The sequence below is a fragment of the Phaethon aethereus genome, assembly GCF_964289735.1.
Source record: "Phaethon aethereus genome assembly, chromosome: 8".
NCBI classification, from domain to species: Eukaryota; Metazoa; Chordata; class Aves; order Phaethontiformes; family Phaethontidae; genus Phaethon; species Phaethon aethereus.
In genome coordinates this window covers 13,637,305-13,651,201 of record NC_138584.1, presented here as the reverse complement: position 1 = coordinate 13,651,201, position 13,897 = coordinate 13,637,305, and the positions used below count along the sequence as shown (strand labels likewise).

Here is a 13,897-nt window from a genome sequence, read left to right as displayed (position 1 = left end):
AAGTGAAAATTTATTTTCTACCTTCCCTGTCAGTTCTTTCTTTTGAAGCAGTTTAGGGCTTATGGCTGTTCCATAAAAAGCCAACCTTTCTTTTAAATATGTCAGTCTGCCACAGAGCCAAGCTCCAGAACCTTTCATAATTTGAGCTATGCCTTTATGGTTTCCACTGGATTGAGCTAACTGGAAAAAATGGAGAGAATGACTAGGTATGTAAAAATCTGCAGTGCTCTAAAAACTAAGAGGTACCTAGGGTGGACTATTTTTTTTCCTGTCTTATTTATGGCACTTTCTAAGAATACAGATGGCATATACTTTTAAGTAGTGCTGAAGGGCAAAAAGGAAAGGAAACAAGGTGTTCTGGTACTAAAAAACCTTCCTAAAAGGATGCAAGGGAACAGATGATAGTATAGATCAGAGCTTCTACTCAAATAAATGGAATTTCAGAGTCAAAATATTAAATTTTGGTCTATCCATATTTGTTTATCATTTAGTCAAAAGCCACAATGTGGAGTACTGATTTTAAATCCTTTTTGCAAGCTAGGTTAATTTCCAAACAGCGATCTATAACCAAAGTTCTCTAACTCATAAGCAAAGAAATGGTCACCTGTTTAGAGGCACATCACAGCAAGAAATGACAGGCAACAGAAGACATTTACACTCTAATTCCTAGTAACTCCTCAATCATACAGGCAGATTCTGACCAAGAAGAATTAAATATTCAGAAGAATACTTCTGAATTTGTGAAATGGATTCATGATAGCACAGGAGAAAAAATTCCTCTCTCTTGATACAGAGGTTAACTGCCATCTAACCTGCTCCTTCCTGTCTCTCCACATGAGTCAGCATGTGCAGGGAGACAGAAGCATGATGCTCTCCTGGGTACAGGCAGAGCGAGGAGAATGGTGGAGCTTCTTTGTGCTTTTTTGCACCATCCCTGGCTGAGAACACTGACATGAAATCCAGCTTTGCCAGTCCTGGTACTTGTTGAGGATTTAAGATGCTGTACATCCTTCCTGTGTGCTGTAGATAAGGCAGCATGGGAACAAAGACAATGGAGTATGCTGTTCCATTATATTCTACGTATGAGTTTGTGCTTACATGTTTAATAGGAAAAACTATTTTACTAAGAGCAACACAATTAACTTTGAAATTTGTGGACTCACTGGAAACTGAGAAGCAGAAAGTGCTGTCCTCTCCCTCTAAATTTCTGTATTTTCACACTTTTACAGCATCTTTGCTTTCTGTCTTTTAAGTAATTTACAATTTTTGTCTCAATAGAGCACTGTTGAAGGTTTTTTTTGCTGTATAGTAATATTACCCCAGCTTTTCAGTTTGATAGTTTGTAACATTTTAATGTTATTGATAATTTCATTTTTCCAACTGACATACTGGAAGTGGGGTGATACATCATGGAATGGATAAGTAATAGGTGGTGTAGCCTGAGGCTCTGAATGGCCAGGGTTTTTTTGCATGTTTAAGCAAGATCAAATTTGCTGGCTTGTGGAACATTGGAATTTTAAGATGCTTTCAACTATGAGGGCCCACGCTTTTATTCATGGCATACCTTTCCTGGACTGACCCTGTTATCATAACTCATACTAATTCCATAATAAGATGCTTTTCCCTCCAGATAATTGTTGCAGAAGAGAATGCTGAGTGGTTGCTCCAAATATTTTTGCAAATTATCTCAGTAAGATCTAATTTTGCATGAGTGTTCTTTTTTGAAAGTATTTGTGCACAAATGATAGATGACTTTATCCTTCCAGAAGTCTGGGTGAATGCCTAATTTTCAGTCCTATTTCTGTTATTTTACTTCCTAAGCCTTCAGTGAATTTAACAAGAAAAATTCACTACCCTGCAGCCATACTACCATGGTCTCTGATCTTGTCAGCTCTCATAAGCTAAGCAATTTTAGGTCATCTCATCAGTAGGATGCAAGAATAGAAAGGAAAAAAAATCTAAATAACTCATAGATCTTTCCTATATCAGACAGCAGACATAGTAGCCATAATTTCTATTAGTTCTTTTTACTCAGCCAACTTTTCACATTTATATTTGCATAATTTTTAATTGTTATACTTAAATTTCACATGAGTTATGAACAGGAAGTATACTTTCTGTTTTCAAAGATCCTCTCATTTCTCTGCGAGAATGCCCTCTGATCAAAGCAGAACACATTAAATTATAGTCACAACTCAGAAAAACATTTTAGGCAGCTTCTTAAGTATGCTCTCTCTTTCTATGTTTATTATCTTTTTTGGTCACTCTGTTCCGCTATGAAACAATTCCCTAATATTACTAAACTTGTTAACCTGTGGTCTTGCACCGGTACTCACATCCTGGAATATTTTTATTAATTTGTGGGGGTTTTTTTTCTACAGAATGGGTGTGTCATGCTTTGTCTTGTATTACTCTTATACAGACTATAATATCAGAGTAGCAATATCATAACAAAATCATCAGTAGCAATACTTTTTACTGATGGTTACCAAAATGCTCAACAAGTGCAGATCCCCATGACTGAAAAATGTTGTCAAATAGAGGAAGATAGCTCTAGATAGTTCAGTACTGATAACTGGATAGCGTACAGCTGGTTTAGTCTAAGTCCAATTTGGGCATCCTATTCCTAAATGAGCTAATGAAAAATGACTGTTTGACATTCCCAAAAGCTTCCTCTCATCAGCATTCAGCGTTCCACACAGTAGTATGAGAAGGGAAGAAAACAAACAGAAAACAACAACAGCAGACAAAAGAGAACTGTTAAAAAAAGAACAAAAATAAACAAAAAACCCACAACAAAAAAAGAGAAAAAACCCTTGCTCTGGAGTGTATTCATGCATCTCTCTCTTTTGTCCAAATCCCTCTAAGCACAGTAATTGGCATGCAGTATTTGGAGCAGTCATTTGTTTGGTATGCTTGCAGATGTATGCACTAGCCAAATAAAGCTTATAATTGTCTATATATGCTAGTTAGAAGTAACTGGTATTGGCAGGGAATTGGAGGAAAATCATCTAGTGGCATGAATTCTTTTCCTATTATAAATGGCAAATGAAGACTCCATTATAATTACACTTCTGTGTGTACCCTCTGTTGGCTAAAAATAGATGGGAAAATATTTTTGGACTATTTGATGCTTATGGTCTGCTAAGAGCTACTGTGAAAAAAAGCAAGCTATTGTGGTTTAATTGTGGTCCTTGCAGATGCACAGAATCTGACTATTAAGGGCACCTATGCATCTTTTTTCACTGAAAAACACTTTCAAGATAACAAGTTAGTAATTAAAGATGAAATAGAAAAAAAAAATCCCACTGAGGACTTCTGGAGTACTCCCTGCTTAGCTTGATGCTGTTTGTGCTTCACGGGGCCTGCCTACATTACAGTGAAGTCAAAGTATATTAAAAAAAAAAAAAGTTTACCCTTCAAACTCTTTTTCCACTCTGCCCACAATTCCTGCTATCACTACATCTGTTTCTCAAAGATCGGGAAAACAATATGCAAAAAATTCTGAGCTTCCTAAGTGATTCTTGCTTATGGCTATGTTTACCTTAGAAGGAAGTGTGGCCCCAATAGGAATGGATTTGTAAAGTGAAGAATCAGTTGGTACTGTGCTCCTGACACCCATACTCTGCATATTTCTGGACTATACTTCACAATAATTCTAGTCTAGCACTGAACTCCCATTAGCTGGAGTGTATTAGAAGCACTCCTGAAATTTCTCTTCCAATTTAGTTTCAGATGAATACCATTCATGAGCTCCAAGAGAGCTCCATGATTTGAACCAGAGGATGGTAAATGAGGATGACTGACACCTCCAACTCAAAAAGGCTCTGATGTTTTGAACTAAAACACTAACATATACACACCCTGTAAGAATTAGAAAAACATGGATCATAAAATCATAGAATCTTTGGATTGGAAGGGACCTTTTACGGTCATTTAGCACAACCCCCCCGCAAGGAGCAGGGACATCTTCAACTAGATCAGGTTGCAAAGAGCCCAGTCCAGCCTGACCTTGAACGTTTCCAGGGATAGGGCATCTACCACCTCTCTGGACAAACTGTTACAGTGTTTCACCACCCTCATTGGGAAAAATTTCTTCACTAGATCTAGTCTAAACCCACTCTCTTTTAGTTTAAAACCTTTACCCCTTGTCCTATCACAACAGGCCCTGCTATAAAGTCTGTCCCCATCTTTCTTATAAGCCCCCTTTAAGTACTGGAAGGCTGCAATAAGGTCTCCCTGGAGCCCTCTTTTCCAGGCTGAACAATCCCAACTCTCTCAGCCTGTCCTCATAGGAGAGGTGTTCCTCCCCTCTGATCATTTTTGTGGCTCTCCTCTGGACCTTCTCCAACAGGTCCAGGTCTTTCCTGTGCTGAGGACTCCAGAGCTGGATGCAGGACTCCAGGTGGGATCATCTGAATGTAAATTCAAACAACATATATTTCAGAATATGGGCAACTATCACTAGACAAGATACGTGCTTTTGCCTCACAACCTTATATGATACATATTTATGAGAAACTATGATAGTAGTGGCACAGCTACTGTGTGGGCATCCTGTCTGGTAAAGTGGGTATGGTATAAGACAGCACAAGCATACCTTGTGCTGTCTGGTTTGTGCATGCTCATAAGATTTCTGGTTCATTGCACCTGAACTATCTGCTTGAGAGGTTAGTCCAGCCTTAGAGTCTCCTTTAACAAAAAGTGAAGACATGACCCGTGACTATTCTGGTCTATGCTTTCTTGATTTTGATTCATGTTTTCTTCTGACAGTTCAGGTTCTTCAGACGTGGTGGCATGGTATCCCTTTTGACTCTACCTACTAGCTTCCATTCCATTCAATTTTATTCCATTCTCAGGTACCTTGTTCTGGCGCCTTTTGGGAATGTACACATACTGCATGGTGTTAGGAAGAGTTGGAAATCACAAACGCAAGTTCTTGATTTAAAGAATAGAAGCTTAAAGGCATTAAGAATTCAATAATTAATTCTAAGGATTCAAGTACCAAGTATTAAGAAATCAAGAAGTAAAGCTTAAAGGTATGCTACAGCAGATCTTCTCCAATAATGTAGAAATAACCCAAAAGCAAGAACTTTTATACTACATTGGGGTTTTTTCCTCTCTGTTTAATACACTCTAATTTCAATATGAATTGCAGGGAAATAAGAGCTTTATTGTTGAAATACATAGAATTTCAGCTCCTCCATTACTTTCTTGTCTAACAGGAATAGCTGTGCTGATTTTTTTTTTTACTTCAGCTGCACTGGATGAAAGAAGTAAGTTGACGGCTGTCAAAATCTACACAATTCACATTTGGGAATAACTACCGTGTTTTGAATACCAGTGCCTCCTTGTAAAACTACCTTGCATAAAAAATGACAACAGAAAATAAGTAACTTTAAGCACGTCCTACTTCAAATACCTTTCAGTGAACCACCAGAAACTGAAGTGAAAAAGGCAGCAGAGGTATACATAGTAGAAGTCCAAACATGAAACAAAAATCTAAATGTAAACAATTGTTGAGCACAGGACCATCTAGAAAAAGCCTACTCACACTACTCAAGGGAGAATAACTTACTGTTTTTGAGGAATGATTACATATCACTGCTTTTCTCTCTGTCATAATCATAAAGAAAACCAACTACAACACAAAAAGTTGGCAAATACACCTTCATGCCTATGTTGAGCTTAAAATGTTGAGAAGGAATATTACTGCATGGCATGATTTTACATAGCTGTTATTAGCCAAGAAAATGTAATTTGTAACAGTTTCACCGGTCCTGTCTATAAGCATGGTCCACACAAGAAACACAGTAAAAATAAAGTCTTCAAAGTAATGGATGGGTTTTGCCCATCTTATCTTCTACAATTCTTAAGTAACTGTATCACATTTGTATTGCATCATTTCTTTACATATTCTATATTCTTGCATGGTCTATTTTCCCATGGATTTCAATGGAAGATTTCAAGTTACATATTACTATTTACCAAAATAAGATTCGTTTTCACAATGCTCATCATACTTTCTCAAAGTTCTTAAGCTTGCTCTACAATTTCTCCTTTTCCTACAGAATCTAACTGCCATTGAAAAATATTTTTTCAGTGTAGATACTATGGCAAAAATAATGGTGTAGTATGTCTGCTGCTATATCATTCTCTGTACCAATTTCAAAGCACTTCAAAACAGGATTAAGATGTGTCCCCTTCTTTAAGTATGTTGAGGTCTCCAAACTCTGAGTGAAAAATCTCAATAAATTCTGAGAGGACTCTCGTCAAACTTTTTTTTTTTTAAGATAGGAAATAAATAAAAAATTTTAAAATAATGATGGAAAGAAAAAGCTATGTGACATTTCCCAACTATACAGAAATCGCTGAAGATGAGTAGAATGTTTATCAGTTTTAGTCTTTATGTATGAAACATTCTGCTATCCCAATCTAAACAAAAAGAATCTGTTTCACAATGAGTTAAAATGAATCAAAATTTACATACAGGCTGCTATATGGTTCAAAATATTAGATGCAGTAATAAGAGCCCAAAAGTAGTGATGACACATATTTAAAAGGTAGCTTGGGCTATGCAGAACACCAGCACTATTTTAAACATTATGTGGGTCAACTGTAAGGGAACACAACTGTATTGGGTTTGCACAACAGCAGTTGGAAGACAGGAGTGAAAATATGTGAGAGAACAAACTCTACAGACACCAAGGTGAGTGAAGAAGCAGGGGGAGGAAATGCTCCAGATGCCAAAGAAGAGATGTCCCTGCAGCCCGTGGTGAGGCAGGCTGTTCCCCTGTGGCCCATGGAGCTCCACAGTGGAGCAGATATCCCCCTGCAGCCCTTGGAGGACCCCACACTGGAGAAGGTGGACGCTTGAAGGAGGCTGTGACCCCCTGGGAGGCCCACTCTGGAGCAAGCTCCTGGCAGGACCTGTGGACCCATGGAAAGAGGAGCCCACACTGGGGCAGGTTTGCTGGCAGGACTTGTGACTTTCTGCGGCACCCATGCTGGAGTAGTCTTTTCCTGAAGGACGGCACCCCATGTATGGGACCCAGGCTGGAGCAGTTCATGAAGAACTGCAGCCCATGGGAGGGACCCACGTTGGAGAAGTACATGGAGGACTGTCTCCCGTGGGTGGGACCCCATGCTGGAGCAGGGGAAGAGTGTGGGAGAAAGGAGTGGCAGAGACAACGTGTGATGAACTGACCACAAACCCCTTTCCCTGTCCCCCTGTGCCACTTGGGGGGAGGAGGTAGAGAATTTGAGAGTGAAGTTGAGCCCAGGAAGAAGGGAGCAGTGGTGGAAAGGTGTTTTAAGATTTGTTTTTTATTTGTCATTATCCTACTCTGACTTAATTGGTAATAAAGTAAATTAATTTCCCCAAGTCGAGTCAGTTTTGCCTGTGAAGGTAATTGGCGAGTGATCTCCCTACCCTTATCTTGGCCCACAAGCCTTTTGTCTTATTTTTTCTCCCCCTGTCCAGTTGACGAGGGGGAGTGATAGAGCAGCTTGGTGAGCACTTGGCATCCAGCCAAGGTCAATCAACCACAACAGCATGAGTCCACTATCCACTACCCATAGATTTTCCACTTTGGAAAACCTCTTTCATCTCAACAATAACTTCTGTAAGTGGCAAGTACTGAGCAACAAGTAAATCTTGTACATACTGATAGCAGAAGGCTATCAGATATTTACAAACTTCACATTCCTTGAATGTTTATTAGTATGGATTATTAGTAGAAAATAATTATTGATCATTTTGACTGACATACATCTGTATTGTATGACTGCTGTTTTACAGACTGCATTGACGAAAACATCACAGCATGTAAAGAAGAAAAAAGGTTACTATGTAATACTGTTTATATTTCCATAAAATAATTATGTTTACTTACAACGGGGCCAGGTGGACCTTGTGGGCCTTCCCCACCTTTCAGACCAGCTGGACCCTGAAAAATGAGAAGAAAAAAGCTTATCTCTTACACTGGAAAGTTCAAGAGTTATTTTTCAACACAGGTAAAAGGAAGAATGTAAAAATCCAGAGACAAAAAATTGAATAAATTCCTTTTTGCATATATAGCCAATGATATTTAACAATGTTGGATGCTTGATGTCTGTTCTCCTGTTGCATTCATTTTTAAGCACAGTAGAAGGTTCCATGAAATAAGAGAGTTAATCCTTTGTTTCTTGTATTTTGAAACATCATGTCAATTGTTCTAGTACGTATATCATACCTGAGCACCTGGAAGGCCTCTCTCTCCAGGGAAACCACGAAGACCTGCTGGTCCATCTTTCCCCGGAATGCCTTGAGGGCCTGGGTCACCCTTGAAACATATTACATTTTGATTAAAAAACTATAAAATGCTTATGTTAATCATCAAATGAGTGACGAAAATGAAACATCAGATCCTAGTTATAGTAATGACAAAAAAGATTATGCCCCCACCTATTCACCTGCTAATTCATTTAAGATTTTCAGTACAATAGTCCATCAATATGGTTAAATTTATAACAAGCTTTGACAAAATACAGTATTAGTTACAGAATATAGATAGTGAAAAACACAGCAAGCCATAAAAATATGTTTAAAGATAAATTCATTGAGAATTTACACTGCCCATTTAAAATGGAAGACTGAATAGAATTACATAGTAACTCTATAAGCAATATTTTTCTTGTGCTCCAATGGTGGCCAAAAATTAAGCAAAGAACTAAATTTGGTCAGTGAAATTCTGCCTTGTAGCCAGTACTACACATCCTACTTTAAATGCCAGTGTACAATTTTCCACCTTGGTGTGAACATGTCATTATTACGTCTTTACATAGTCAATGTGTGGTATATGGAAACTAGTTTTTTACTTTTTATTACAAAAATACTAATTATTGGCTCAAGAGAGTTTTCATTGTTTCAATGGAAGCAGACACAGCTCTAAAACTGACATCTTCCAGTCTTCAAAATCCTTCTGGGTGAAATGTGCTAATCATGATTTTATATTGTATGTTCTGATTTTATTCTGCATGTACTGCATGATGATTTGAAATAACAGACCATCAGCAATTTATCTGTCCCTTGCAATTTGTTTCCCAAAGCCACATCATACCTTAGCACCTTCTTTTCCTGCAGCACCTGGGAGGCCTTGTTCACCTGGTGGACCAGGAGGACCTGGATGACCTCTTTCACCAATTGGGCCAGTCTCACCAGTAGGACCCTAAAGGACAAAAGTGAAACTTCAGTCACCTCAAGGTATTTCACACCTTGGAAGGTTGGGGTGGGGAGAAGCAGATTTTTAATATGCAGCTGTTGTGAATATCTGTTACAAAATAATATTACTGTTGGTTAGCATACATTCCTCACCTTCCCTCCAGGCAAAGCTGACTTACAAAATATCTTTGTCCTATAAAATAAATCTTGCGTTACATTTTGCCTGCAGACACGTCTGTACAACTTCCAAAGAGTGAAATCCTGACCTTGCTTCTTAAGCAATGAAGCTTTAAAACACAGTGCGTACCCATGTATGGGAGGAGGTTACAAAAAGGACACGGGAGGGAAATCCATGTACCATGCTTGTCTTGAAACACTGCCTGTACTGTTGTTTTTCTGAATAGTATGAATTGGAAGGTAGGAGAGTTGAAAGATATCTCTTCAGATTCACTAGCAGAACATTTTCACTGAGGGAATTATCTAAAAAAGCTCATGCAATTCAAATGCTTGATTTTGTTGCAAATAAGTAAGATTAGATCAAATGAAAATTTGATAATGAATCTCTCCACAATCTAAAAGTGACTGAAATTTGGCCTCTGACAAGAAAGTCACATGTTGTATTGTTCTTTCTAAACTATTTCATGGTAGAGAACGCCGCTGCCTTGACTTCTGTAAACCACCAACTTCATAACCACGTGAAAAAAACACACAAAAAAGGAAGTGGAAAGGTAACTGCAACATTTGCATAATTTGTGGAATCACTAATGATTGCTAAGTACACCTTTCTAAAATTGTTATGCATAATTTGTTACAAAAGTTAATATAACCATTGATATAGTCCTTTTAATACAACAAAAGCAACTGCCTTAGCCTCAGTATTAAATTAAACATTGGTCTTATGAAGTTAATTATGAAATTAAATTATGTACCTGAGGGCCAACAACACCACCAGGACCAGGAGGACCAGTTTTTCCTTGAAAACCCTGTGAAATAATTATAGAATACTATGTTTCCCAGGACAACATACAGAAGAGCAAAATTCATATCTGTGCTGAAGAGAAAGAGAAATGCCATGTCACACATTCCTTCTCTTCAGGAAATAAAAATGAGAAATTCTTTTTTCCTGTGTATACTTAGAAGTGAAATACTGATTAATCTTTCTTATCTCTATCAGTTCCAGTCTCTCTGAGGTGGTGCAACAGTAAAAATTCCAGTCAATTTTACAGATGTCTCTCGGTGAACTTGATTAGGTGAATCTGAATGCCTAGGTGATGCAGCTAAAAGACAGCTGAAAATACACTTTTACACATATGCATTATGAATCATAAAGCCAGATATACAAAGGCTTTTTAAAGAAAGACACAAATGGTGGATTAAGTTGGAGAGGCCTTAAAGAGAAAGGAGAGGTTAGGCAGAAAGAAAACGAATAGAGATACAGGGAAGATGAAGATTATATAGAGGTGGTAAAAAAGGCAGCATGAGTGCCACAAAAAGAATAAAGTTAATGAGAAATTGATATGATGACAAAAACTGGGTGTAGAGAAGAGAAAAGAAATGGTTTTGGGACACTTTTTCCGAACACTGGCAAATTTTACAGAATTTTCATTTTCTAATCAGTGGCCCCAGACTTCCGTCCAAAATCAGTCAATAAACTGAATGACAACCTCACTAAAAGCGGTATAAATAGTAGTACTGTTTAATGTATCTTTGAAATGTACTTAATTATTTCTTTCAAGTATTGGAAGTGTGTTGCTGCATAAAGTTAGCAGAGTGCATTCACTGCTGTATCACATCTAGGGTTCCATATAGCATCCCCTGCCTAACAGCTTATATCTGCCTCCTACTCTGCTCACCTGTGTAAAAACAAAGGTGTCATCTGGACCATATTTCTTATAAATGTTGGGCCATGCTCAGCATTCCTCTGGGCACAGTCTCACTGACAGTTGCCCCATTCCATCAGATCCAGTTTAAGCTTTTTTTACCTTCCTCAATCTGATTCTCTTCTTGCTGCCAGCCAGACGTTATCATGGTTCAGTTTGGCCCATAACTGTTTAGGCACTCTCTCTCAGACCTCTGAAATGATCCAGATCAAAAACAAATACAAAAGTACCCCTTTGCTCTAATGACTGAAAATCAGAACTGCTACAGATGCAGTCATTCATGTGTCCCTTCCTTCACACAGTGAAAGCTTCTCCTGAAGACTATTGTAATGAAAGACAAAGGAATGTTGAATATTACCCATTTCCTGAAAGTACCTTGAGAAGATCTGCTATTCCCAAGTTTGCAGAATGCATTGATACTTTGCAGTATATTCAATGATTCTTGATGTTAAAGATGGTTTTACCATTCTGCTTTTTCTCTTATGTCACCAGCTTTTTTATTCCTACAGATTCAGATTTGTAAAAGAAGTAATATGCAAAGGAGATTTCAGCAGCAAATACTCAAGATGATCTGAACATCCAATGGGATCATCTAAAATATCTAGTATTAAAAAATTTACACTGATGTCTCATGCCTGTGGTTGTAAGTGCCTAATTAGTCTTGATTTTTTTCTTATTTTCTGTGAAAGACAATTTAATAAAACTCAGTTTATTGTAGTAAGACAAAGGTCGATTAAATCTAATAGATGAAACAGCTGATGTATTTCTATTTTATCCTTTCACAGGCATGAAACACTAAATTCTTGCATAACACCAGTCTAACAATCTCTGCAGCTGATGCCTCCTGCCAATCTGAGATGGATATCACTGAAATTGATAATCACTTCTGTGGAGGAACTAGCTTAATATTGGTTTTCAGTATCTAGTTTATTCCTATATTTATATCCCAATTTATTTATCATGATATTACTGTTCATGTGTCTAGAATTTCAGCAAACAATGGCAGTTCTTCAAAGTGCATATGGCTTACTGGGGGAAGAAGCTGTAGCCTTTTCTCCACTAATACTTACCTGAGTTGCTGTCAACATATGCTTATTATTCCACAACCACGTTGCAGAGTGCAATCTGGGAATCTGGCTCTCTAATTGGTTAAGCTTGAGTATGTCTCAGCCTAATTCCCTAATTGTTGTAATGCCCACATACACCACTGAACTTTAATGAGATATATGCCCAAATAAGAAAGAGAATTCTTAAGACCCTGATTTACCAATGTAACTGAAATGCAATGAAAGTTTTCTGATCTATACATTTTTTAAAAATCTGAAATTGAAATGTTCATCCAAAAAAAAGTCAAGTCTACTTTTTGTTTTTTAAAAAATCTGTTTTTCTACAAAACCATATACATGAGAACCCATGGGGAAAAATATTTTTAAAATAATCCTGGCCCAAGTATACATATACACAGGGCAGAAAACAATGCTAATGAAAATCTGTATTTGCTCCTAAATTACTCAAGTCTTGTATCAGTCTAATGCTACTACGCCCAAAGGAGATACACAAGTAGACAACCATAGTATTGATTGAATCCAGAGGGACCTGGTCCAAACATCACGCAGTAGCAGAGTCCACAGTTTCATTGTATGTTGCATCTTTCATTTCTAGTCATGAGTGAAATCAAGAAATCATAGAATCATAGAATGGTTGAGGTTGGAAGGGACCTCTGAAGGTCATTTGGTCCAACTGCCCTGCTGAGGCAGGACGATTGAGAGCTGGTTGCCCAGGAATACGTCTAGACAACTTTTGAGTATCTCCAAGGATGGAGACTCTGCAACCTCTCTGGGTAATCTGTTCCAGTGCTCGGTCACCCTCACAGTGAAAAAGTGTTTCCCGATGTTCAGATGGAACCTCCTCTGTTTTATTTTATGCCCATTACCTCTTGTCCTGTCACTGGGCACCACTGAAAAGAGACTGGCTCCATCTTCCTTATACCCTCCCTTCAGCTATTTATATACTTTGATAAGATTTGACCTGGGCCTTCTCTTCTGTAGGCTATGCAGTCCCAGCTTTATCAGTTATTACTCATAGGAGAGATGCTCCAGTCCCTTAATCATCTTAGTGGCCCTTTGCTGGCCTCTCTCCAGTAGTGCTCTCTCTCTTCTACTGAGAAGCCCAGAGCTGGACACAGTAGTCCCAGCCTCAGGAGGGCTGAAGAGAAGGGAAAGATCACCCTACTGCAGCCCAGGATACTATGAGCATTCTTTGCCATAATGGCACATTAGTGGCTCATGTTCAAATAAATAAGAATAAAGGGGAAATAGTAACTCTGCTTTTTCTTATCAGACTAAAGAACAATTTTGAGTTTCCTGCATTCTAACCAATGATTCAAATTCATTCTTATGGTACCCAAGACTAGTCTTTGCATCATTGCAAAGAAGAAAAACAAAGTAGTAGTCAATAATTTTTCTCTCACACACAAAAAAGTCACTATCATTGCAAAGCATTACAATGCTACAGTATTAGCAAAAGAAAATACAGTTTTTCAAACTAATGTGTTACTCCAAGCTCTGCACTCCCCTTTCTAGCAGTTGAAGTGACTCAGCAGACACTAACAGATTTCCAGCAAAGTTGGAACCCAAAACACATTCTACATGCTGAGAAAATTTCTCTCTAAATTCATTTATGGCTTTCTCTAGCTCTGAAAAATCAAAGTAAGAATTTTATTTTATTCCAGTGGGATATGAGTAAGGTTTGGGAACTACAGAAGTAGAGGGTTTTTAAAAATAGTTCCATTAAAACTGTTACTTGTTAATTTTTT

General features: G+C 37.9%; 1 protein-coding gene across 4 annotated transcripts in view; it reads right to left on the bottom strand.

The window, feature by feature from the left end:
- The window catches only part of COL11A1 (collagen type XI alpha 1 chain), a gene marked incomplete at its 5' end in the record, with an annotated part of 160,097 nt that overhangs the window by 42,183 nt on the left and 104,017 nt on the right, over positions 1 to 13,897 (bottom strand). For all 4 annotated transcript variants that reach the window (XM_082002896.1, XM_082002898.1, XM_082002897.1 and 1 more), the window contains 4 exons: positions 7,896 to 7,949; positions 8,235 to 8,324; positions 9,102 to 9,209; positions 10,132 to 10,185. In XM_082002896.1, the coding sequence (XP_081859022.1) occupies positions 7,896 to 7,949; positions 8,235 to 8,324; positions 9,102 to 9,209; positions 10,132 to 10,185 (306 nt within the window). The remainder of the gene's footprint in view (positions 1 to 7,895; positions 7,950 to 8,234; positions 8,325 to 9,101; positions 9,210 to 10,131; positions 10,186 to 13,897) is intronic.